This window comes from Rattus norvegicus, chromosome 14 (genome assembly GCF_021556685.1).
Source record: "Rattus norvegicus strain SHRSP/BbbUtx chromosome 14, alternate assembly SHRSP_T2T, whole genome shotgun sequence".
NCBI lineage: Eukaryota > Metazoa > Chordata > Mammalia > Rodentia > Muridae > Rattus > Rattus norvegicus.
The window spans coordinates 77618247-77645881 of NC_141547.1; the positions used below are offsets into that span (position 1 = coordinate 77618247).

Below are 27635 nucleotides of genomic sequence, written 5' to 3' on the forward strand. Positions count from 1 at the left end.
GTTGTTTATTGTTCCTGGTTTTTGTGAATAAAGCATCTATGAACATGGATAAGCAAGTATCTGTATAGTAAGATATAAAATCCTTTGGGAATGTTTCCAGAAGTGGTATAGTAGCTGGATCATGTGGTAAATCCATTTCTAGCTTTTTTAGGAACCTGCACGATCATTTCCACAGTGGATGTCCTGGCTTTTACTCTCATCATTAATGGATGTGTTCCTGTTTCCCACATCCACACCAACATTTGGCTTTTGTTTTTGTTTGTTTGTTTTAATCTTATCTATTCTGAGTCATGTAAGACAAAATCTAGTAGTAGATTCAATTTGCGTTTCCCTGATGGTTAACGGTGCTGACAATTTTAAAAACCATTTCTCAGCCATTTGCATTTCATCTTTTGAGAATACTTTTGGTTCCATGCTCTAATTTTTAATTGGGTTATTTGTTTTCTTGCTATTCAATTCTTTTGAGATCTTTGTATATTCTAGGTACCAACCCTCTGTCAGATGTATAGCTGGTGAAGTCTTTTCCCCATTCTACTGTAGGCTGCTACGGCTGCTACTTCACCCGAAAGATGGTGTCCTTTGTGAATAGAGGCTGTTTAGTTTCATGAGGCCCAGTTATCGATTATTGTTCTAGATGCCTGTGTGGCCAGGTCCCTTTCAGAAATTTTTTTTCTGTACTTAGCAGCTGAACCATTTCCATATTTGATCTTCTATCAGGTTCAGTGTATTAGATCATATGTAGAGGTGTTTGATCCTTTGGAAGTTGAGTATTTTGCAAGGTGAGACCATTACTATGCTATTTCATTACCACAGTTCTATGATGTCATTTGAAACCAGAGACAGAGGTACCTCTAGCAATGTTTTTACTGCTTGGGGTTGTTTTGACCTCCTTAGGTATTTTGTCTTTCCATATGAGTTTTGAGATTGTTTTTGCAGATTCTGAGAATTGCATTGTAATTTTGATGGAGGTTGAATTGCATCTATAAATTGCTTTTGATAGGATGATCATTTTTATGTCACCAGCCCTGGCATGAGTGTGAGAGGTCTTTCCATCTTCTAAGGACTTTTTTAATATCTTAAATACAATTCTTTCACATCCTTGGTTAGGTTTTTTCCAGGATCTTCTTTGAGACTATTTTGAATAGCATTGTTTCCCTTATTATTTTTCCAGTACATTTATTCTTTTTATATAGGAAAGTTACCAATTTTATGTATTAATTTTGTATCCTGCTACATATGTTGCTGAACATATTCAACAGTTATAGTTTTCTGGTACAAACTTTAAGGTATTTTTATAATAGTCATATCATCTGCAAATAAAGATACTTTATTTCCTCTTTTCCTATTTGCATCTGCTTTATATCTTCTTGAACTTGTCTTACGGCTCTAGCTAAGACTTCAAGCACTACATTGGTCAAAAGTGGAGGGAGTCTTGTTCTTTACTGTAGTGAAAGTGCTTTGAGTTTTCCCCAGCTTAACATAATGTTGGCCAGGAGCTTGTTGTAAATTGCCCTCATTTTGTTGACATACATCCCCTATATCCCTAATTTCTCCAGGTCTTTTTTCATGAAGGCTGTTGAGTTTTGCACACAGTGAAATGATAATATGGCTCATGTCCTTGAGACTATTGCATGGATTAAAATCATTGATTTACATGCTCTGAGCCATTCTTGAGTCTCTGGGATGACATCAGCTTCATCATACTGAGTAATCTTTTAAATGTCTCTTAAATATGGTTTGCAAGTATTTCATTGAGAATGTTGGTGTCTATATTTATCAGGGAGATTGACTTATAATTCACTTTGGGTCTTTATATAGTTTAGTATCAGGGCAATACTGACTTCGTAGAGGGAATTTGAAAGTATTTTCAGGTTTGAGGGCTTGGTAGAAGGATTTTAAGAGCCAGAGGCAGTGGCCATCTTCAGGGAAACAGTATTTCCAAAGCCAGATAGCGCTGCTGCACTCGTGAACTCACAGCACCTGTGACCGCATCCAGAAGATCAGCACAAGACCGAGCCAATCAAATCCCCAGCATGGGTGGGGGAGATGTTCACAACGCAACCGCCTCCCATCTCTGGGAAGTAATGGCTGTTGGGAAGAGTCAGTTTTCTTCAAGAATGTGTTTCCTGAATGCTATCATGCTCCAGTAAACTGTCGTACACCCATATACAGTAAGTGGAGTCAGAGAGCTTAAAAAAGAGCACAGGAACGTGAAGCAGAATAGTGGTGGTGAGATAAAGAAGTTAGAGAGAAGGAAATGGGATGGATTTGAAGAAATACATTATATGCATGCAGGAAAATCTCGACTAATATAAAAGGAAGAAGGACTTGTGAGTGCTATTGGTAGTGTAGCACATACAGTGGGAATACTCTGGACAGGGTGGAGTGGGAAAGTGTGGGATAGTAGAATACTGAAATACTGGGCAGTTTAGAATTTATGAGTGAAGTATCTATGAAGGCTTAATATTTTCAGTCTAGTGTCGATTGTGGGTAACTCAAACCGAGTGTAGCTGTTGGTTTTCTTCTTGAAGAAGCTAAATGCCCCTCAAGAAGCAGCTTATCAAGGCATGGCTCACTCTGGCTTAGAGTTTAAGATAATAGAGTGCATCATGAACGGCAAGGCCTGGAGGCAAATGGCTCTATGCTGGCAGGAGTATAGAGCTGGGACTCCTCACATTTTAGAGGAACAAGAAGCAGAAAGGGAATGGGAAGTATAACTGGGCTATAAAAGCCCAAGGTCCTGTCTCAATAAACCATTTCCTTCCATAAAAAGCTCTACCAGGTAAATGTTCTACAGTCTTCTATAACAACACCACCTATTGGGGACCGAGTGTTCAAACACATAAACCAGTGGGGGGCATCCACATTCAAAACACCCTATCCTTGGCCCCCACACTGTCATGGTTATCTCATACTGCAAAATACATTCATTCCAACTTTAAAAGTCCCCATAGTCCTTGTCTATCCCCACACTGTTCAAAGTCCAAAGTTTCTTCTGAAACTCAATACAATCTAAGTATATTTCTATAAAATAAAGAAATAAAACCAAACCCCACACTTAAAATATACAAGGCACAGAACAAACATTCCTATTCCAAAAAGAGAAGAACTGGAGGGTAGCAAGGAAATATTGAACCAAAGCAAGATGGAAAGCATTCATGGCAAACGCTAAGTCGTACAGATCAGCACGAAGCACCTGAGGCTGGTGCGCTGGCATCCCGTGGGCTCCAGCAGGCTTGGGTTTCCCAGCCTTTTCAGTTGTGGCTCAGAGAACTTTTTTCTTAGGTTTGCTCCACTCTATCCCTCCAAGTTTCCTCAAGTGTCCTAGGAATGAGGCCACTGGGACAGCATGCTCACACAAATATCAATGGTGTAATCCTAGGACAGAATCAAAGCATGCATGCCCAGTGTGTCTCTTGAATGCATTTTCTAGGGGATGGGGTTGAGATTTTTACTGTCAGTGTATGATGTGCCTTGGGGTTGTAGCTTCTGGAATCTGAGGGGACCCACAGCATATGTGCCTGCATTCCAGGGTCATGGTCATTAGCATGTATGCTTGAAAACTGCAATCACTAGTGCCTTTATTGGGCCCTGAGCTTCTAGAGGGCAGGCTGCACCTTCCATATTCTGAATCTATGGCTGCATTTTCAGTGTTGAGACCACAGCCATTATTCGCTGTGCACATTTAAGTGCTAAATCTGGTCCAATGGCTCCTTAGTAGATTCAGAGAGGCTTAGTCAAGATGCTTTGCTAACAAGCGGTTGGAATGAATGAAGCTCAGGCATAGTGTCAGCGAGGGGTTGACACTCCTTTTCTTCCTCCACTTCCTCCTCCTCCTCCTCCTCCTCGTCCTCGTCCTCGTCCTCCTCCTCCTCGTCCTCCTCCTCGTCCTCGTCGTCCTCCTCCTCCTCCTCCTCCTCCTCCTCCTCCTCCTCCTCCTCCTCCTCCTCCTCTTCACTCTCCCCTTGTCCTGAGCGTCATGTCCTCTGGCTGTCTTGCAGGTATGCATCGTGCAGAAGCGAGACACAAAGAAGATGTATGCCATGAAGTACATGAACAAGCAGAAGTGCGTGGAGAGGGATGAGGTGCGCAACGTGTTCCGGGAGCTGCAGATCATGCAGGGATTAGAACACCCCTTCCTGGTGAACCTGTGGTGAGTAGGAGATGACATGGCCCCCAAGAATGGTGCCCTGGCACTGCCAAAAAGGGAAAGGATCCAGGCATCTGGGTTCATAACCTCCCAAGTATTCTGTAGGGTAGGTCCACTAATGAGCTGTCAAGGATTCATTTTTACCCTATTCTCCAAATGAATCAGAATTGAAAACAAGTTTGTTTCTGTATATTTGAGGCCATATGCAGCAGGTTTCATGGAATGCCAAGTGGTGTCTTGAATCCAGTATTTTAGAAAGTCCCACACTTTGTCTTAATGGCAAGAAAGACTTGGAGCTCGTGTTTCACTCTATATAGCATGTTTTCCCTGAATGGAGATGCTCAGTTCCATCATTTGTATCTGACACCCAGTTTACTATAATCCATGTTTCTGGGATTTTCTTTCCATCCCCATCCTTGAACATTATTTCCACTTTAAATTTGCAGCCTAACAATGCCAACCTGCTGATGGTTCGCTGCCTCTGAACCTCCTTTTGCTAAGTTAGGCAATCCAAAGTCTTCCACTGTTCCCAAGACTTTACTTGTGCATTTCAAGTGCCCTCATAAATTTCTTCCTATTACTCTATTATCCCCATCTTACAGATGGGGTCACTGAGTCATGTTATGGGGTAGCAGACAGAAGAGACTTGAAGACAGGCTATCTGTCTTCATGGCTTCTACCTAACTCCTTGGCAAGCAGTTCCTGGCTTTGCCAGTTGCCTTACCAATCTTCTTCTTGGCATATTACTTCCTTTTGGTTATCCTGTGTGGCCTTCTTGCCCTCCTAGGAGTCTGAGTAGAATGGAGGTGCTTGCTGGGTTCATAAGGACGCTGTGCCTTGTATTAACTGTATGCCAGCTCCAGAGTTCATTTCATGGAGGGTGAATTACTGCAGCCTTGAGAAGGCTTTCTCTCATCGCTCTTCCCCACTGACAGGCTCTGTGATTGGCACCAGTGGAAGCCTAGCATTGATTAGTTTCCATGACAGCTTTGCCTCAGTGCAATGAATGATCTGTGTTTCTGAGCTGTGATAACCCAAGCTGAGCTGTCAAGTGCAATATTTTCACCTGTGTGGAGTGAAGCCGTGGTGCTCTCCTGGGATGAAGACAACCCCAGTGAAGGAGAAAGAGGAAGAAAAATTGTGAGATAGAGAGTGGGGGTAAAACAGTGCCTGGGGGAGCCCTGCTAGTAGGGACAAAATGAAAAGGGGGATAAGGTTGCCTTACGTTCTTCCTCCAAGCCTGAGCTCTGTGGATCTAATCCCTTACAAATGCCATCAAGGAGGCAGTTGTGTACCAAGGGGTCCCAAGCCAGACCCCAACTTTGATGAAGACATGGAGGATTAAGAGATGAATTATATGATAACCTGACAGGGTTGTATACCTCCAGGAAGAAGAGCGTGAGAGTCACAAGAGAGGGGAAGGGAGGAGATAAGAGAGGGGGGAGGAGATGAAAGAGTGGGAACTAGAATACATGATGGGGAGGGGAGAAAGGGACAGGGAACATGAATACATGATGCTGATATTGTCTACGAGTCAGGAGGGAAGTCACCATCCTCACCAGAACTGACCATGCTGGCTGCCTGACTCTGGAATTCCCAGCTAGAGCTGAGAGCATTCTGCCTATAGCACTGGTGGGGTTGCTTGACTGGGGAAGGCACAGGTTTGAAAGCAAGGCCTCTTGCCTCCTTTCTGCACCTGTTTTCTCATCTGTAAAGTCAAAGGGATAGGAGGTGATGTCATGGTGTTGTTCACAAACCAAATGAAGTGATCAGAAACAAGCAACCTGTTTAGTATTTGACAGAGGTACCTCTTCCATGACTGGTATCCATGGTTACCAGGGTTCCTCCCTCTAATCTGTCTCTGGCTGGGCATCCCTCCATTGGGTCACTTCCCATCTTCATCCACGGCCCCATGTCTTTCCCGCTCCCCCAGCACTGGACATGAGACTTCAAAAGATGTACCTCGATTCTTGGGTACCAGGCTGTTGTTGGCTTGATTAAAGGTAAGTCAGTAGGCAATTTATTTGCATTTTCATAATGTGCTTGAAGTTTATTTCCATCAACCTCACTGGCCGTATTTATTTACTATACTTACTGTTAAGATGCATTGCAGAATTGGGTAAGGGAGACACTAGCCACAATCTAGACAAAAACAGCCATGAGAGTGAGTACCTTATAGCCTAGAAAAGGGACAGGTCCTGAACTTAGTGTTAATATGTATCATAACAATGTTTCTGGAACCTTCTATGAGTAGACATAAGACAGGTCAAGACACAGGTGTCCATATGCCACCCTAAGATTTTTTTATTAAAACAAGATTATGAGACTTATTTAAAGACAGAGCTGTTCTGGGTGAAGCATGGAGATTTGGGTGCTGAAGAGAGAACTGGAAGCCCCCAAGAACCTGTTACAAAGGTTCCGTTCCTTATAGAACACTGCCACCATTTTCTCAGAAGTAATCCCAGACAGCTCCCAAATTGGCATGTGCAGACACACCATAATCAGCTACCACCTATAGTGGCTTTAGCCTAATGCTGCTTGTATTCTGATGTTAATTTGGGTCCCCAAAATTGTTTGCATGAGAGAACCAGCACATCCACCTGTAAGACATGGAGGGACCCTGCCCCCAGTTGCTTCTGATTGGTAAATAAAGATGCCAGCAGCCAATGGCTGGGCAGGGAAGACAGAGGCAGGACTTTTAGGACCTAGAAAGGAAGGAGGAAGGAGGAAGGAGGAAGGAAGAAGGAAGAAGGAGGAAGGAGGAAGGAGGAAGGAGGAAGGAGGAAGAAAATTATCAGCCATGCCAGGGGAGGGAGAAGGAGAGGTGAAAAGCCATGCCCAAGAAGAGTAGAGGTCAGGGAGGCATAGCCAGCAGGTGAAGGAGCCAGGACAGTGTGGCCCAGTTGGGCAACCATCTGGGTCCAGGACAGCCAAGGTAGAATACAGAATTTAGTAAGTAATAACTCAGGATTTATGGGCAGGTGGTGGATTAACCATGTGGAGGTTAGGAAGTGGTCTGGCTGTTGCACTGTTTAAGGCACATCAAAATATAAAAACTGTGTGTATGTGTTTCATTCAGGAATGTAACCCATTGGGATGGGTAGTGAATCTGCTGCCAGAATTTAATTAATTAATTAATTCAACAACTGCCAGTCTGTCTGTCAGGGCAGATCTTCTGAAAATGCAGATCTGACTTGGATGAAGTATTGCCGTGGCTCTCCAAAGTCCACAGAATGGTGTCTACCAAGGTTGGGCTCTGATACATTGTCCAGTCTACCCCCCATTTCCGTCCTCACTACTATCTTGGTGCATTTTATTGCAGCTATCCCGAGCTATCTCTACGTAGTAACTGAGACTACTTTGCTCACCTCTCCAGGTCCACATACACATGTCCCTCTGCTGAAGCTCCACTAGTCAGGGTTTCCCGAGAGTGCCTGCTCTTTCCCCCCCCCCCGCAAGCCTCCATTTAATAGGCAAGCGTCCATTGGACTCCTGGTGGAAGCCAGGCACTGTCCCGTTTCTAAGCATCCAGAGATGGTATACCTCTGCCTCCTCCCAAGGATGCTCAACTGCTACAGGACAGGTCAGCAACATTGAGTTCATCTACCTTCTCAGTTAGTAGTGCTCTACTCCTGAAGGAACCTCAGCATCCTTCTTCATTGTGCCTCCACAGTGGAAATTCAGCTGTTCATTATTGCTCTGTTTGCTAGGTGCTGTAGTAGATAAAAGTGCCAGAACTGAGTCTAATCATCACCCCTCTGCTCTTGGCAGAGGAGAGCAGTCAGTCTCACACTGGAAGCACCATGCGGCAACTCTCCATCCTCAGTGACTCTCTCTCTCTCTCTGGTAACCCTATCATTACTAAAATAGTGAGATTCTAAACAGCCACCATATCCCGAGGACTGGGCATCCCATTCAGGCCCTGACACATAGAAGGACAATGCTGGTGAGGTTTTTACAACTCTTACTGTGATGTCATTGGCTTCCATGGATCTAAGACATTCTCAACACCATGGTAACCTCTGGCAGCACAGCCTCTTCCTCTGATGCCAGGGTTCTTTCTCGTCTTGAACTGTCCTGGCATGTACACTGTCCTCGGTGTCTTTGGCTCAAGCTGTGACGACTCCAGGTTTTCATTCTTGTTGTGATGGTCAGGAGCTGCTATTCTGAATGGGGAGGAGGGCTCTAAGTGAGAGCTACATGGATCACCGTGTGCACCTTGACACTCAGAGAGCTGTGTGAGAAGCCACTGGCCACACTGCAAATCAGGGCTCAGGAGTGGTACAGCTGGGCCAGGGGGATTGGCTGCGTATGTCAGGAAATTACCGAGGGACCCAATAGCCCACCAAGGAGCAATACAACAGTCATGTACACCAACTAGGGTCCCCTGACTCTGTTGAGCTGCTGTGCCGTGGCACCTTCACGCAGATTTCTCTGACTACTTTGGTTTTGCATGTGTTCTGTAACTAAATCTCAGAATGAATGTTGCCTCAGGTATGTATTTGTTACTTTCCTCCTTGTGGTGGCCAGAAAGCAGATGAAAGCAACCGAAAGGGGGAGGGATTAGTTTTGGCTCACAGTTTGAGGAGTTACAGTCCACGGTGGGATGGAAGGATGGGAATTGGGGCTCTGTCTGAGGCAGTGGGCGCTAGTGGCATGACTTGTTACATCTCAGCAGATCAGGAAGCAGGGAATTCTGTGGGATCCAAAGACAGGATATAGGTCATACAGCCTACACCCTAGTCTCTCACTTGCTCCAGCACGGATCAACATCCAAATACCTCACAACTTCTCCAAACAGCACCACCAATGAGGACCCTGTGAGCAAGCACATGGATCTGTGGGGTCATTTCACACTGCGATCACTTCCTAGTGACACCACACCACCATGCCTTTCTACCACTGTAGTGACAGTGACTTATGCTCACTGACAGAGTGAAGCTCTTTCTCTTTTATCTCAGTGTATCCTCAGGACTGTCTCAGGAGATGGACATTTCCATCTCCAGCTTACAGTTGGAGAGGCCAAGGTCAGGGATTTGAATTATTCACATAAGATTATAAGCTCCCTCAAGGCAGAACTGAGATGAGAAGCCGGAGTACAATAGTAAATTCTTAAGCAGCTCTCTTGGGGTAGGGAAAAGAGGTTCCTGGTGTTTTCTATTCTCCGAGGAGTGGACGTACCCATTATTTATTTAAATCTAACAAGCTGGTGTCAGACAGCTTGAAATTTTTCTGAAAAAGTTAGTTGATTTTTGGTGTCAATACAAGCTGAGTTTTGACAATCCTGCTGGGCTCAAATCTTATACCATAGCCTAGGATCTCTCAGCTTCTCTCTACAAGTTTGCTTATAGCTAAGCCTCTAAAACATCGAGATGAGAGAAGTTAAGTTTTATCAGAAGAGAAAAGGGATGGTGAGTAGGTGCTGGGCAGAGTAGCGGAGGCAGGAGATGGTCTATGGTCTTGATGGGTGCATATCCTTTCAAAAGCCTGTTTCCTCACCTGTAAAATGGGGGAGAACACCTAGCCTCTCCTGTGTTCTACAAGGCAATTGAGATCTGGGGGATGATAGGCTTTTGGAATTCTGAAGTGTCATGCCATGTACATTTTACACTTCCTTGAGAAAGCATGAAGCATCGATAACTATCTATACATTTGCTGACAATTTATATGCATGAAATTGCTGGCAGGAGGCAGCGAATGTGTAGATAAAGCCCATGGATGTTATCCGACCAAGAGATTTTATGTTAAGCTCATGCCAAGAAGCACCAAAATCGCACTAGAATGTAATGCATTTTAACGGGAAGCCCTCACCTGCTTGAACCAGTGCAATTTAATGGGGAGTGTAGAGCTCTGGGTCCCTGCGTTTCAAAGTCACGTGACGGCCTCCCTCCATCCTCACATCCACACACCTTCCTCCCACAGATCTTCATCTTTGATGCTACCTCTGCCCGAGGTGATTTTCTGAGGACACCTGGGAGAGTCTCCCTCTGCAAATTTCACATCTCAGCCATCATGTCTCTGCAGTTTCTGATTGTTAGAGACTGAGAAGTCCGAGAGAGGTACCAGATCTGCTGAGGGATGCTGGGGGTGTGATAGAGGATACTGGGAAGTGAGACAGGAAGCTGCCAGCTCATGTCACCCTTCCTTTCTTTTATGTATTCCTCCCCCATGACATCATGGGCAGCCCTCACCTAACTCAAATTACCTCCCAGAGGCCCCAGCTCCCTACCCCACTAAGACAAATCTGGAGGTTGAGTCTAACCCACGACTTTGAGAGACCTACTCAGCACAGTGGCATCCAACGGGATATGGGATATGCCAAGACCCAGCCTTCTGATCTCCTTACCCTCCTGCTCTCAGGCAGCTGGTCCCTTCACCGTTTTCTCCCCGCATTGTTGATTGCAACATTTTACAAGTGCTATGTTTCCTATAGCAACCTCTATAAGAGGAGGAGGTTGTTTACATCTCCCCAGCAAAGGAATTCTGGAAACGCCCCATTTGGTCCAGCACAGCCCATGGTATGTTGTAGGCTGGTGGTGTCCACTTATTTCCTTAAAGGCATTTCTCATGACCAGAGGAAATGTGAGCTCCTGGAGCAATGCTCTGCTTGTCTTATCTATACGTGTTCCCAGGACCTAAAGCAGTGCCTGTCACATGTGCCATCTGATTGTCTTTGCTACATTGAAGCACATTCTTTTATGTGAACCCTGGCTTGGAATATAGTCATTTAGGAAGCCCAGAAGGAACTGGGATCTGCCTTTTTCCAGAGAGTGGGTGACTCAGGAGAGACAGAATCTTGGCTCTGCCATCCTCGTTCTTAGCTCGAGTCAAAGACCACTTTGTACAGAGGTGAAATTTTTTCTTGCAAGGCAAGTGCCAGGGCAACTGACTGAAGAATTTTGATGCATTTCCATCTCGGGAATTCTTCTCAGTCTCCTTTTTAATTCTTTCATCCATTCTTCATACTAGATGCCTGCTTCCATTAGTAGCATGTAGACTTTGGTCTGTCAATGTCCTGGATGGGTCTTTGGCTAAGTACTCATCAAGATGTCGGAAACATAGCACTTTTAAGATGTCCTATCATGTCTTATCAAATGCCCTCTAACATTATTCTTCTGATACCAGCCACCAGCTACCCCTGGGCATGTTCCCACCAGCAAAGTGACAGAAATGACCTTGTGAAGTGACGTTCCACCACAATCATTATGACTGACTCCTTACATCTAAGGGCAGGCTGTGAGATGACCTGATGGCAGGTCTTACTCGCCCTCATGAGCTTTGTTTTACAACATGATTTACCTGTGCTGTTCGAGACATCACAAGATCATTATTGATGTCCTCTTTACCTATATAAACTCGTAAGTGAGGAAGCAGCTTCTATTGCCTTCAACTGAAGCAATTATAAACTCATTCCCCATGGAGTGACATAGAACAGGAAGGCGATTGGACTAGGTCAGCATCAATCCAATAGTGTCCTCTCCTGTAATCAGACAAACATGTGATTCAAACGGGAGTGAGCGGGCTTGTCCTCTCATTCAGTAGCATTTGATGTGTCAAAGGCAATTGGGGCTCATCTACTGTCTTGCTGGTGGCACAGGCAGAACACAGGGAATCCACATAACACCAGCTATTGGGAGCTGGATGCCACCCTCCAGAGTGCTCTTAACCATTTCTTCACTCCTTCCTTCCTCTCTTTTTGCCTCCATTTCTTTCCTATCCAATACATTTGTTTGGAAACTTGAAGCTACCGATGCAAGGTGTGAGAGAGATCCAGAGTGCGGGAGCTGCACTGCTGCTGGGTAGCTATGCATGCTTCCTGTCCAGTGGTATAGGTGGGCTTGGTGACAGCATATCCTTTAGGGGGTTTGTGGAAATAACAATGGCAGCTATCACAGTGCCTGGAGCTCTCAGTCCTCCTTCTGCATGCCAATTTTCCCCCCTTTGTGCTTGGAGTGGCTGATGGGGGTCCAGCGAGCCACTGCTGAGAGGGTCCACGTGAAATCAGTGCCAAGGGAGTATGTGAGCCAACCATGGCTGCATTTCAAAGGCCCTGGAGTGGTTAGGTGCAAATCATTAGGTGTCAGTCACAGTCTGCAATGAGTAGCTTTTTGAAGCATACTGTGAAACTGCACATCAGAATCTGCCTCAGGAGCCCCTGTAGAGACACCTCTGTTGCCAGCTTCTGGATAAGGAGAGAAGAGACAGGACTTTAAAAGTTGTTTTCATTTTCTTTGATTCCCAACCTCAGTGGGGGTTCGTAGCAGAGTTCCAGCTGTCAGAGCATGATGTAAGTAGATATCTGAGTTGGGTCCCTGCAGTGGTTTGAATAGAAATGGCCTCTGTGCACTCATGTGTTTGAATGCTTGCTCACCAGGAAGTGACACTATTAGGAGGTGTGGCCTTGTTGGAGGAATTATGGCCTTCTTAGAAGAGGTGTGGCCTTGGTGGAGGAGGTATGGCCTTCTTAGAAGAGGTGTGGCCTTGGTGGAGGAGGTGTGGCTTTGTTGAAGGAGGTGTATAGTTGGGGGGTGGGCATTGAGGGCTTAGTGTGTCTCAGTTCACTTCCTGAGCTCCTGCAGATCCAGATGTAGAACTCTCAAGTCCTTCTCCATGTCTCAAGTCCAGCACCATGTCTGCCGGCACACTGCCATGTATCCTGCCATGAAAATAATGGACTAAACCTTTGAACCGTAAGCCAGCCATAACTAAATATTTTCTTTTTGTAAGAGATGCCATGATCATGGTATTTTGTCACAGTGATAGAAACTCTAAGACAGCCCCTAAGGACACAGAAGAGAAGCTGCTGAGCGTCACCTCGGGGGAAGTAGTTTATCAGGAAGAACAGAGGGGTAGAAATAACCCTCCTGGTCCTCCATGGACATTTAGCCCAAGGCTCCACATTTCCACTTGATGATCTACAGGGTGTTGATGTCACACACAGAGAGGAGGAAGGAAGCATCAGACAGAGGTAGCAGTGTGTTCAGATGGGATAGCTTGACCTTCAAACCACATCCCCACTTAGCAGGTATGTGGCTCTGGTTGTTTGGTCCATGTGTCTTGCTAGGTACAGCAGGTATAGGAGACAGGTCACTCCTGTCTTTCCCTCTTAATTGGGTGCTTTTGTTTGAGGTTCAGTGAGAGGGAAAATCAACCTACATACTTCTGGAAATTTCCATCCTGTCCACACTTGCCAGGTCTGCACAGCAGGAGTAGTGGGATTCTGATGAGCCATATGTAGGACCAGGGTGTGGGTCTGGATGTCAATCTCAAGGGAACTCTGGGCTTACATACATCCTCTATGTGACATTACAAAGCACATGGGAGGCTCGGGCTATAAGAAAGACCACGGTCTGGCTAGAGGAAGACCAAGGAAATGAGTAGGGTTTTAATTGAAGTAGTTATTTGTGCAGAAACAACCTACATGGGTAGGGCACGTGCTCTCAGTGCTGAACAGGAAACAGAGAGCCTAATAAGGCATAGACAGAGCAGGTGCTGTAGGGGGCTGTTTTAATGAGAATAACGAACAGAGTATACTAAGTGTCTGTCATTACATCTTCTTCACTATATGACCATAGACTCTTGAACATCTGAAGATGCACAGGAACCATGTGTGATGTCAAGCTGGCATCTCCAGATTCATTCACTCTGTACATCTGCCCCTCAAATGCATCCACATACCTCTGTGACATGCTTAAATTACATTAGTGGAACTGGCTTAAAGAAGATTTTACTCTGTCTTCTGTGAATTTAATTTTCTTTTCCCTTCTCTCTGCTTTTCCAAATGGTCTAAGCTTTAAGATGCTATTAAGCCAGGCCGTTTGGCACTGCGTTTCAGTCAGGGCCTTCCTCACAGCTTCCAAACCAGCTGCTTCCTAGGGTTGTCCAGGTCCCTATACTCAGTAGGATTTCCTTCCACTGCCATCTACCCATGAGCTCCTGCTTGTACCAGAAAATCCTGTCCAATACCCCATTTGCAAAGCTTCCCCAAGTTCACCCAAGGATCCCAAAGAATTTTCTTGGGGTGGGGGAGAGAAAAATCTATAGTTCCTAGGAAACTGGAACTGTTAGGAGTATAGGGGGTCTATAGAATGTGAGAAATGTGTGTGTGTGTGTGTGTGTGTGTGTGTGTGTGTGTGTGTGTGTGTGTGTGTGTGTGTTAACCCTGGAGGTCAGAAGTACACACCAGGTATGTTATTTATTTTTCCCTTACTTTTATTTTTTGAGACACACTTCCATTGAAATTTTCAATTCAGCTAGACTAGCTGGCCAGTGAGTCCCAGGGATCCTCTGATCTCTATGCCTCACTCCTTATGTGGGTGTTGGGGAGCCAAACTCAGGTCCAGGTCTCCAAAGGAGTCAAAGAACCTATAAGAGGTAGGACCAGATAAGAGACCTTTGGGTTACTGGGACAGAGTCTGGAAAGGACTGTGAGACCACAGTCCCTGCCCTTAAGATGTCTCTTTCTCCTTGTGAACTGGACTTTTTTTTTCAGTGCTTTGGCCTCCCATGATCCTCCTGCCACAACAGGGCAGACTTATCAAACACAGGAGCCTCCAAAGTAACCTTTTCTCTTTCCACTCTGAGCACCTTGGCCTTTGCTGTGGTAATAGAATGTTGATCCATCCAGTCATCTGCTCTGCCTTCTGGGTCCAAGGAAGCAACAAGAAGTTGCAAGGAAGGAGCAAGGAAGGAGCTTGGAGGCTCCACAGCTGGGAGGCTGCCTGGTGCCCTGAGAGTAGAGAACGGTAGATGACAGGCTCAAATCTGAATCTCAGGCCGTCAACCACAGGACTTTAGACAATGTACTGAGTCTCATTGGCAGAATGTATGAAATAGGAATCACGTCTGGTTCTCAGATTAAGGTGCCAGTGCCTGATGACTCCTGACACTTGGCCAGCTGAAGTGCCCCTGACTCCCTGAATGCTTATGGGTCTACCCATCCATCTCCCCCTTGCCAGGCTTCTTCTACTTGGAATTGTGATTCCTCGTTCTGAGTTCACTATGTCTATTTTTAACACTGATTTGTTTGTAGGTGATACCAAGAGCCACCCACAGTCATTTATGAGTTTGCCAGGAGAGCTGGACACGATGGCTCTATTTTTAAAGCGGCTGCAAGTGTGAGGAGATGTTTATGAGGCAGCCTTGGTGCCCAGTCCCACCCACATGTCACTCCTCTCCAGGGCTAGGGTGATGAACAGGTCCTCAGGGATCTCATGGCAGATGGGAGCGAGTTCTTTATTAATGTATCAGCAAACAACCCACACCTCATTGTGATGGCCTCCCAGTAGCAAATCTGGAGAACTTGGCCTGGCCCCAAAGCTGGAGCGGACCTTTCTTCTCCAAGATGGGTCCAATTGGAGAGATGCATGAGTTCATATACAGCCACAGGAATGGAGATCTGAGGTAAACACTCATCTGGAGTCCCCCTTCCTGTGTCTGTGAGCTCTAAGACTGTGGTTCTGGAACCGGTTCCTAGTTGAATTGCTCTGAGCCATGAGAACAGGCACCAATCATCAGACTCCCGAGGTGACCCTGAGAACAGAAACTACTGAGCCATCCATGCCCCTCCAGGTAGTATGCACAGACTGGTTTCAGGCAGAGTCCAGGCTTCTCTTTGGACCTCTTCCTTGGAGAAAGAGGCGGTGAGAAAGTGCACCAAGCCTTGCTCTTTCGAGGTTGTGGTCTCATCCATAAGGACAGTAGGTCAGCAAATGGATGGCATCCCTTGTGGATGGGGTGGGAAGAGGCACTGATATCCTTGGCAGTGTGGTGGAGGAAGAAACAGGTAGATCCTCCTTGGAAAAAATCAGCTTCATTCCTAGGTGCACTCACATCCATGTCCCTGCCTAAATCTAAATTCCCAGCTGTCCCTATGCCTGTGCATCTGCGGTTGCTATGGTATGTAACTGCTCCTCACTTAGCCCCCCAGGCCTGAGGCTATCCCTGCTGAAATGTTGAGTGGGCGGGATATCTCTGAGGAAAACACAAGCCCGTCTTGCTTTAGGAAAATCCTACTTGAGATCTGCGTACAGCCCTGCAATTGATCTATGCATCATACCCAACTCTTAAAGTACAGAGGAGGGTGAGCATAGGAATAGAGTATTGCCCTGAATAAGACTGGGGTGGTTTCCTTCTGCTGGTGCTTGAACTGATGGGCAAGAAACATTAACCATCACCACCTATAGCATGTGTGGTCCCCAAGACCTGGTGATCTGCAAGGCATACTCCAGAACTTTAGTCTTCTATTGTTTGTGATTTTTTTAGGAAGCCCCTGGAAACCTTAGGTAAGATGCAGCTGCTGATGTGTGTCTTAGCAGTGACAGCTGGTGTGTGGTGCCAGTCACACCGTGGGTATCAATAGAACTGGCTAGTTGCATAACCTCAGCACAGCATGCACCCAGGGGCTACAAGCCTTCTCCAGGAAAGTGGATTAGCTGCTTTCTGTGGCTGTAATAAAATGCCATGGCCAAATGCAACTCATTTGAGTTTTTGTTGGTGTCCGATTCCAGAGGGATCCGTCCATCATGGTGGAGCAGCATGCTCCAAGCAGCAGGAATTGGCAGCTGGAGCAAGAAGCTGACAGCTCACATTTTCAACCACAAGTACAAAGCAGGGAGCAAACTGGAAGTGTCAGGGAGCTTTTGATCAAAGCCCACTCCCAGAGATGTAAAACTGCACTATTTAGATCTCCCCAAATAGCACCACCCACTGAACAGTGAAGGCCCAAGTACTGGAGCCTATGAGGGGGCATTTCTCACCAGACCCCACACTGTGGGAAAGCTTTGGGCTTCAGTAAATGAGAAAAACTAGAGGTAGAGTCTTAAACAAGTAAGTCATCCTCTGCCAAGTCATATCACTTATCTTAGAAGGAAAGATACGCTTTCTGGTTGATGTGATTATATTATTACACACCGTTCAGGACACAGAAACTCAACAAAACACCATCTATTCATCTCAGTGTCCCCAAGTCTGTCTCCTTAGACTGCCTTCTAGTGATATTTTCAAGCTCTGATCAATTACAATACAATTTTGTTGTGTGGCACACAGTAAGAAATTAAATAATTTTTCATTGCAATCTAGAAGTTCTATGTATTCATTAATGTTCTTAGTGCTTTATTAATTGTTTGTTATCTAGTGTAGGTAATTCATTCTGATTACTCACTACTACCACTTTTTATCTCCCTCTCATATCTGTCAACTCCCCCTCCCTACCAGATTCTTTCTATGTCTTTCTCTCTTTTGTTTTGTGACTCACTGAGTTTAACCAGTGCCATCTGTGTGGCCATGGTTTTGGAACTAGCTACCGGAGTCTGGTAGGCTCAGCAGTGGGTATGAAGCTGAAGATGATGACTCCCATGCTTCTCAGAGGAACTCAGACCACTGAGTTCTTTGGCATAACCAATCTTGTACAGGCCCAGTGCATGTAACCACAGCGACTTTGAAGGGATGATTGCAATGGATGTGCCATGCCTAGAAGATGTCCTGTTGTAGCCCTTCTCCCTGTCTTTCAGCCCTTACGTTCTTTCTACCCTCTCTTCGTTGGCATCCCCTTAGCCTTAGAGATGGTGTTATAATATCTGGTTTAAGGCTGAGCACTTAACTGACATTTACTCTTAGCCCCTTGAACATCCATCCTCTGTATTTATTGTCATTCAATGCAAAGAGAGGCTTCTGTGAATAAGACCGGACATAGCATTTGTCTAGGGATAGGAACATAGATATTTGGAAGGCAGTTTGGTACTATTTCAATTTAGCTATATATGTATTATATACATAATATATACATATATTTATATTTATTTTATACATATAATATATTATATCATATATTATATATACTATATAATTATATGTTATATAAAGTATAATATAATTATATAATATATTATATAAAAACAAAAATAAATATATATATTATATACTTGTATATTATATATACATATAACATAATATATGATATGTGATATGATGTATGATACACAATAAATGATGTACAATATACAGTATGTGATATATGATATGTGATATACAATATATGATATAAAATATATTTTATGCCATATATTGTTTTTATTATATACTATATATGTATACATGTAAATTATATATATATATATGTATATATGTATATGTGTATGTAAGTTGTCACCTAAGGCATCTGTCTTCCTCAGACAATTTTTTTTAACTGTGTTCACAGGACCAAGTAGAAACCCTCCTCTGGACTAGGCCTCAAGTCTAAGTAGAGAGATGTTGGCCATCCCTGTGACAGCCATGCCATCATTGCACTGTAGACTCAACTTGCCTGCTAAGTTGGTATTTCAGTCCAGGGGTTCAGAGCTGAGTAAGACTTTTCTCCTGCCATAATCTACATAACACCTCCAAGTAGTATTAAAGCTAGTTAGCAGGGAGGCCACTTTCAGCTCAGGCCAGCTTGATTGCTTTTTATTTTTATGAATGGATAATGAAATGTTGAAATACATACACAATAAAATTTTGTGTGGTTTAAAAGAAAATAAAATTATTAAATTTGTAAGCAAATGGATGATTTTTTTTAAAAAATTCATAAGATAATGGACACCTAGATTGATTTCCTTTTCTAGCTATTGTGCATAGAGCAGCTGTGAACATATATCAGCAGATGTCTGTGTAATGGAATCTAGTATTCTTTAGGTTTATGCCTAGGTGTAGTGTAACTGTGTCATGTGGTAGTTCTATTTAAGTAGTTCTATTTCCAGCTTTTTGGGACAATTTCAAACTGATTTCTAAAGTGACTACATTAGTTTCTACCTGCTACTTTTGGATTCAATTTGGTTTTGTTTTTTGCAAGACCTTAAAGTGCATCATTAAGTTATTTATTTGAATTCCATTTGTTTTATGTAGATACTTGGCATTCTAAATTTTATTCTCAGGACTGCTTTGATTGTGTCTGATAAATTTTGTTATATTGTGTTATCATTTAAGTTTTTATTTCCTTCTTTATTTCTTCAGTGACTGATTCATCATTCAGTAATGTGTCATTTAATTTTCATGAGTTTGTGTACTTTCTGTAGTTTCTATTGATGTTGATATCTTTTGATATTCTACTATGGGCAGATAGAATACAGGAAGTTATTTTAATTTTCCTATGTTAAGACTTGCCTTAAATCCAAGTAGATGTTCCAATTTAAATAAAGTTCAATGAACTTCTTAGAAGAACATGTATTCTTTATTGTTTGGGTGGAATACTCTGTAGATACCTATTAGATCCATTTGATTTCTGATGTTAATTATCCCCAGTGTTTCTCTATTCAGATTTTGTCTGACTGACCTGAATATAGGTGAGAGTGGGGTTTTGAAATCACCCATTATTATAGCCTTGTGTTGATATGTGCCTTTATGTAATATTTGTTTTGTGAAATTTGATGCATGTTTTAGTATCCTCTTGATAGTCAGCTTAATGTCTATGAAGTGATCGTTTTTCTCTTCAGAAAAGTTTTGATATGAAAGAATAGCTATGTATCTTTGCTTTTTTTAGTTCCATTTACTTGAAATATTTTTCCATCTTTTCACTCCAAGGTGGTGCTGTCTTTGACAGTGAGATGTGTTTCTTAGGGTCAATAAAAAGATGGATTCTGTTTTCTAATCCAGTCTGCGAGTCTGTGTCTTTTTATTGGGGGGATTGAGAGCATTGATATTCAGAGTTATAATAGTTCTTATTTTGGTACTAGTTTGTGGTGTTTTCTTATATTTTTTTGGTTAACTATCCTGATATTACATACTTTTCTCTATAGATTCTTGGGTGTATTCATCCTTCTCTTCAATCTAAAGTATTTTCCAGTATCCCCCATACAACTAACTTAGTGGTCATTAATTCTTTTGTCATACTAATTCCACACATCTAATCTACAGTGTCCTTGCCTATTTTCTTCTTAAGCTTGTGACAGTGGCAGAGCTAACAATAGGTTGTGGTAAAATATATTCCCTTGTTATCATGCCCACAACAGAGAAACAAAGAATAAATAAATAAACTGTGTCTTATCAACATGGCAATGGTGACTGGTAGCCTGACATGAGGACCTCAGCATATGGAACACTGGAGAAGGGTACATATAATTGAGAAGACCCATCATGAATTGTGTACAAGGACATGTGTGTGCAACTGCTGATGGGATAAACATGTGACTGAAGAGCATTTGGACTGTAGCCAATTTGTACTGCCCATCACGAAGATTAATTGTGCTGTTCATCATGAAGCCCAGACCTACTTCTGCTATGACAAGATGTAGTCTGACAGAGCCACTCTACACTCATGGGAAAAGGCACACATCAGCAAAGGGGCCAGCCTGGAATTTCCATCTCATCATTTCTTTGATCTCTGTAGACCATTGTGTACACCTGTCCCTTAATTCTCTTTGTTTCCTTCCTCCTCTGTTCAAGACACTACTCCAGTAACAACTCTTTCTTGACTTGGGTGTCTCTAAACTGATTGGGAGCTTTCAGACTTTTAGTCTTGTTGAACTTCTAGTTCTGTGAATAGAATTTGTTAAAAACATAAAAACAACCATTCACAATGTCCTGGGGATGGTGTTTTAATGCTGCAATGACTGGCAGGGTCATTGTGTTGGGAACACCATGACTTCTGACATATCAATCAGTCCTCCCTATGGCAATGGTCTCAACTTCTTCTCCTTCAGGTCCCCATGTTCCCTCCTCTCCATTGTTCTGAGAGCCAACACATAATACATAGCACTCCTGAGTTCCAACTGTCCTCTCACCCAATTCTAGCTCAGGCTATAGCAGGAGAGAAATGGGCTTCTGTCTGTCTTCCCATTGGAAAATGTTTCAGAGAGGTTGCCTAGAAGACAGATATGAGACTGTTTGTTAAAATGAAGACATCATCAACAGAGAGGACTGTAGCCACTTTGTACCACACACCATGAAATTCAACCAGGGAGGCTGGAGGCATAAATCCGTACCGTTGTCTCTCCTCTGAACATATCAGTTATTCCTCTCTTTTATTTTTATCTCCACTACTTTCTTTAACCATATATTTCCAGTTTTGGACAGGGTTCCATCCAAATAAACTCACTGTAAGCTGAAAATATTCTGAGTCAAAATACATCAAATACAGCCATGTTTCTCGGGAAGAGAATGGAGGTTCACTTAAGACCTTACCGATGGCTGCATGTGGAAACTTAAATGTTCCCAGAATATTCCAAGTTTGATCCCCAGGTGATGATGCCATCAGGAAGTTATGAAACTTCTAGGAGGTGGAGCCTAGTATGAGGAAGTTACACCAAGGGAAGCATGTCCTTGAAGGGGGATTATGGGAGTGTCTTCTCTCTTCCTCCTATCTTCCTCTCTTCCCTCCCTCCAGTCCACCAAGAGACAAGCATCTCTGCTCCTCCATGATTCTCCCATCATGATTCTCTGTCTCCATACCGTCCCAAAGCAGGAGGACCATGCAACTGTGGGTAAAGAACTCTAAAATTGGGAGTCAGGATTATCTTTCTTTCTTTCAAGTTGTCTAAAGTATCTTTTTTTCTTAGCTAAAGAAAACCGAGTAGCACTGTGGTAGGGAGAAGATGGGAGATTGTAATTGTGTATTGATTTTTACTCAAATCAAGCCTATGTGGTAAACGTGACTGTTTTGACTGGTGTCAGTTGGTAGATAACCATCATGTCTCCTAGTTAAACTGACTTTTCTAGGGACCGTTTTCTCTTCTCCATGAGACCTACCTTAAGACCTCAAGGAGAAGGTCTAAATTTCTTTTGATATATCTTCCAAGTCCTTCCCATCAAGTACTGTACCCTTTCAGCCATTCCTCCGGTGCACTTCAGTCTCCCTGCTCCATCTCATTCACTGCCCTTGCTTCTTCTGTGCATGTGGGATGCAGAAGAAGCATGTTGGTCTGGGCCAGGTCCAGATGGACAGATGCAAGGAGGGAAGGAGTGCGACTTCCTCTTCTTGTGGGCAGACAAGGATTTGGGTCAGATGCCTGTGTGTCTTAAGGCCGACTGCCGAGATTGGATGTCGCAGTACAGCTCCTGGAAGGCTTACGTCATGCATCACTAATGTGCCTCTGTTGGAAATTAGAATTCAGTCTCACACTCACAGCCCGGCATGTATGCAGCACAGCCATTCTTCCCCACCCCACCCCACCCCCAGGTAGCATCAGGTCTCCATTATATCTTCATGTTGCTGTGCAAGTTTCCAGCTTATGTATGTAAGTGCAGGCCCCCCAAGTGCATATGAAAACAAAACCGGAAGACAATAAGGGCCACTCAGTTTTCAGGGATTGGGACTACTTTCTAAATTTGTGGGCATTGTGGCACTAGGGACGGAGCCAGGTTTGATGACCAAGATCAACAAGGCAGGCACTGGCTACCTAGTCACTGTGCATGAGCCCTCTTTGCAAGATGGGGGCAGATCTAAGCTGCTCCCAAGGCCACATTAACCTGAACTTCAGTTTATGCATCTATTAAATAAACATTGCACACTGGTACTTCCAGCCATGGGTCACTGTAGAGATTAATTGATAATGTATATAAGGAGTTCCATTAATATGCAAGCATTACAGGGGAGTAGCTGTCCACAGCCATCCACAGCATCATGCAGTTAACTTGCTGGGGAGCTCACTGTGGAGTCCAGGGACCTGCAGTTGGAAGACTTATGCTGTCATTTAGCCTCAGGCAATTCATCTCTACCAGACTGTTGCATATTTAGATCTTTCATAATGTCAGATACAAAGTGATTGCTAACAGAAGCATTTCCATCACCCGGAAATGACAGCAGATGAATTGCAGAGCCCCGTTCCATAGATGAGGGACAGCTTCAGCAGACACAGGCAAAGTATCCCGTGTCCCGCCACCAGTGAGTGGTGGAACCAGGAGTTAGTCTGGGACTGCCAACTCCCAAGTCCTGAGACTTCTGTGGGGTTCAGATAAGATCTGAACCCTGCCAAGTGTCTGCTATGGGGATTGGAACATAGTGGATTCAAGTTATAGCATAGAACTTTCAGTCTCCATTGGATTTTATTTTGTGCATATGCATGTATGAGGCAATGCAGGTCGTGGCAGGTATGTGGATGTCAGAGGACAGTTTGCAAGAGTCTGCTTTCTCCTTCTACTGCGTGGGTCCCAGGGATCCAGCTGAACTTTACAACAAGCCCCTTTAGCTGCTGAGCCATCTTGCAGGCCCAGAAGCAGTACTTAGATCTGTGTGATTGTCAAGCAACTTCTCCTCTCCTCTCTCCATCTACTTCTCCCTATTTCCTTACATATATTTAAACATAAAATGTGTACTTATTACATAGATTATATACAAAGATGATAACTATGAAATATAAATTTATATTAATGTCATAGATTTTTGTGGGCAGCAGTCACCCCCTTGATATCTGATGCACTGGAGCCCCCTTTTCCTTTCTGGGTCCTTACCCAGCTTTCTTCCTCTTCCGCTTCCCCCCCTCCTCCCTTTCCTCCATAGCCTCTAGGGAACAATATTCTACCCACATCTATAAAATTACTCTGAATTTTCACTTACGAATGAGAACACATTGTGTCTACCTTTCTGCATCTGGTGTTTTTCACATCCATTTAACCATAAAGCCCAGACATTCATGCTTTCTTATGACTGTGCAATATTCCACTATGCATATATACCTTTTCCATTTCTACTCTTCGGTTGATGAGATGTCTGGGCTGAGTCTACATCATGGCCATTTTGGATAGTTGAGTCAACATGGGCAGTAGAATTCCTGCCTGTTGGCCTTTGCTTGGTGCTAATTCATTCTGGGAGGGAGGCCTCATCTGCTCCCAGGACAAAAAGCAAACAGTGTTGTTTCACAAGCTTATCCATTGACACACTAATCACACCTGCATTAAACTCATTGATGACCTAGTTGCAAGCTTCTCTGACTTGATTCAGAGCCTTTCCCCTTCGTTCTATAAACTGCTGTTGATGTGCATTGGACATACTGGTCCAGAGCCATCATAACCTCTGGGTTTGCTACTGTTTCATTTAGTGATGATGAGAGTTGACTGGCACTCAGGTAAGGATGATCTCTCAGCTCTGCTGGCCACAGGCACTGTAGTGGAGTATGGTATGGGTGTCCCTAGTTATTGTCATCATTACCTGCTGACATCAGGACACATCAGGCATCAGGTGCTGATGCTGCTGTACACTGGCTTTTATCTTGGGAACCCACAGAGAGTACCTGTTAGATAGTATTATTATTGTAAACATTTCACATGGAGAAATAGATGCACTGGGTACATAAAAACCTTCCTGATATATGTTGGCTACTGATGGAGAGAACCAGAATGTTCTGTTGCAGCAATGCTCATAGGTAATAATTGATAGTTCTCAAACAAATGGTTTCTGGGAGCCCCTGGCCTTTCTGATGTCTTTATAAAGAGCTCTCCAAAGCTGTGGGTGACAGTAGCCATGCAGCTAGTTCAGGAAACATCAGTGAGGCCTGGTTCCCTGGGGCACTCCAAAGAAGCCCCTTCTGACTGCCTAGGCAGAGCTAATGAGAACCTGGAGTCACACTCTCTACATCCAGTTCAGTGGTCACCCTAACTTTCCAATTTTGATATCTAGGCAAAGGTCACCAGGCACTCTCCTGCATGTCTGTCACTGCCCCTGAAAGTGTGTTGTAATCGGAAGCTTCATTGTTGGCTGAGGATCAATGGCATTGCTTATGTCTGTTCATTTTGAACATAAATGTGATATTTCCCTCAGGTGAGGTGATGCCATTGGGTGTAAGTGTTTGTAAGTGGGGGACGCTTTATGAAAGGCTTGGGCTATGAGAGGAGTTGGCTTCTCAAGACTGTGGCAGAGAGAACTAAGGATGCAGGCAGATCCTCACCATCCCGCTAACACACCTGTTTCATGTTGACCTGCTTATTCTGTCTCTGTAAAATAGACTCTCTAGGTGAGCCCTGACTGTCATGAGTTATGAGACTGGCCCAACTTAGACCAATCCCAAGGGTAAGAACTAATCCCTGACACTGTTAATGATCCTCTGCTATACTCGCAGACAGGAGCCTAGTATAACTGTCCTCTGAGAGGCTCCACTCAATAGTTGACCAAAACAGATGTAGAGACCCACAGCCAAACATTAGATGGAGCTCGAGGAGTCTTGTGGAAGAGTTGGGGAAAGGATTAAGGGACCAGAGGGAATAGGAATTCCACAGGAAGACCAACAGAGTCAACTAACGTGGACCCTTTAGATCTCCCAGAGACTGAACCACCAACTGAAGAGTATACATGGCCTGGACCTAGGTCCTCCTGGAAATATGTAGCAGATGTGCAACTTGGTCTTCATGTGAGTCCCCCAAAAACTGGAGTTGGGGCTGTCCCTGACTCTGTTGCCTGCCTGTGGATCCTGTCCCCCAACTGGGCTGCCTTGCCTGGCCTCACTGAGAGAGGATATGCTTAGTCCTGCAGTGCCAGGGTGGGGTGGTACCTAAGGGGCCCTCCCCATTTTCAGAAAAAAGGAAAGGGGGTTGGGGGAAGGATTATGTGGGGAGACCAGGAGGAGTTGGGGAGGCTGTGATGGGCATGTAAAGTGAATAAATAAATTCATTAATAGAAAAATATATTTACATACATACTCATGCTTTGTTTAAAATGGTTAAGAACCTATGATGTCAGTGTTAACTTGACAGAATCTACGGTCATCTGAGCAGTGGTCCCATCTGTGAGGTAGTGTCTTAATGCCTTAATGATATGGAAACATCTATCTTAGTTGTGAGCAGGACCATTCCTTGGGCAGGGGACCCTGGATTGAATACGAGAGAGAGAGAGAGAGAGAGAGAGAGAGAGAGAGAGAGAGAGAGAGAGAGAGAGCAGTTTGAGTATCAATACTTGTCTCTCTGCTTCTTGTCTGTGAATGTAAGGGGACAACCAGCATCAAGTTCCCAATGCTGTGACTTCCACATGATGGACTGTGTGCCTTGCAATTGTAAACCTTTCTCTCTTATGTGTTCCACTTGTCAGAGTATTTTATTATAGCAACAGGAAAAGAAACTAAGGCAGATGCCTTCTGAGAAAGATATGGCTAGGTGATTTTATCACTACAGAACTTGGTGGATGCAGAGTGCATGTCGATCCAGAAGCATGGGGTCTTCTTGCAGTTGAGAGACTCTGTATGCCTGAGAGGTAGACGGTGGCTGTCAGCATTATACAACACAGCATGACGTTTGACAACAAACCCTTTGGCTTGAGAAAGATTTTATTCTAAAACAATGAAAGCCCAGCATAGCCAAAACCTAACACAACCATTTGTGGCCATTCCTGGTGCTACATGCTGTACACAGTCATGTGGGCTGTGCTTGTGTATGCTGATAGCACTGTGGGCTTGTTCCCACCTGCACCACAACCATTGGAGCAGTGTGGCACACTGCGACATCATGAGCTATGACATCACTAGATAGCAGTTGTTCAGCGCCACGATGACTTGGTGGCAGCACTGTCCGGCCTGCACATGCTTGTGCACCATCACTGTATTTGTGGCAGGACACATGGAGGCACTGCTGTGTGTTAGGGCCTCTGTCTTCAGGACTTCACAGCTCTGCTTCTGCGGCTGAGCTCTCCTCCTCCCTGCTTCAGGTGATGGCAAAAGCCGACTAACGTCCTTGCCACTTCATCCTCACCTGCTAGCCCTGGTCAACTGTACAGCCACCAGGCAGAGCTCCAGTCTGATCATCTCCTCCTCGTGCAAAACATCAGAATCAAGTCTTCATTCCCTTCTGCCAGGATCAAAGACTAATGAACAGCGCTGCCCCCTCCTCTTGCCTGCCTCAGCTTAGAATGAGTTGAGGAATGACACCAGAAAGAAGTCAAACTTCCATGTTTATTTCTGATACAATAATGCTCTTGGGATGTGGGATATGGCTTGTCTCCCCTCCACAAGTAGGCTCCAGCACACCCCTTGATTCAAGATGTTCTGCTCCCCTGGAAAAGAAGCCACTTCTTTGAAACTGCCATCTCCCCTCTAGGAAGCGTTCCTGTTCCCTGATCCAGGTTGCACCCCCCTCTCTGCGCTTGTGCCTTTGCTGGTGTTTGAGGAAGGGGTTATCAATATGGGGGCGGGTGCTATCCATGAGAACCATCTTCCGCAGTTTGCCATTTGCCGATTCTATTTTATGGTGACTTGAAAGATGGGTTTAGTTATAATGGAATCCAGAGACTAATCTTTCTCTTCTGAAGTTGTGTGTAACTTCTGTTTTCAAATTGCCTTCTAGCTTCAAAGCCTCAGCTAACATTTCTTCCTGTTTTCTGCTGGCAGTTGGAAGCTCAGCTTCTCATACTTGATACTCCAATTCAAACAATGTCGGTGTGTGGTAAGTGATGTAGGCTTTTGCACACAGTGACCTTTTGGTCCAGAGTTTGTTCGTTGTAGCAAACCCAGTAGCCAAATATCTATTTATAGTCGCTCAAAGACAGAAGGTACCAATCCTTAGGGACAGTCAAGGCCACACGCCACTCCCTCACCTC

The 27635-nt window shown here is 44.3% G+C and overlaps 1 protein-coding gene across 1 annotated transcript in view; it reads left to right on the plus strand.

Moving 5' to 3' along the window:
- The window catches only part of Stk32b (serine/threonine kinase 32B), a 256406-nt gene that overhangs the window by 81266 nt on the left and 147505 nt on the right, over window positions 1-27635 (plus strand). The window contains 1 exon segment of the mRNA NM_001107224.3: window positions 4002-4153. Coding sequence (NP_001100694.1) covers window positions 4002-4153 — 152 coding nt within the window.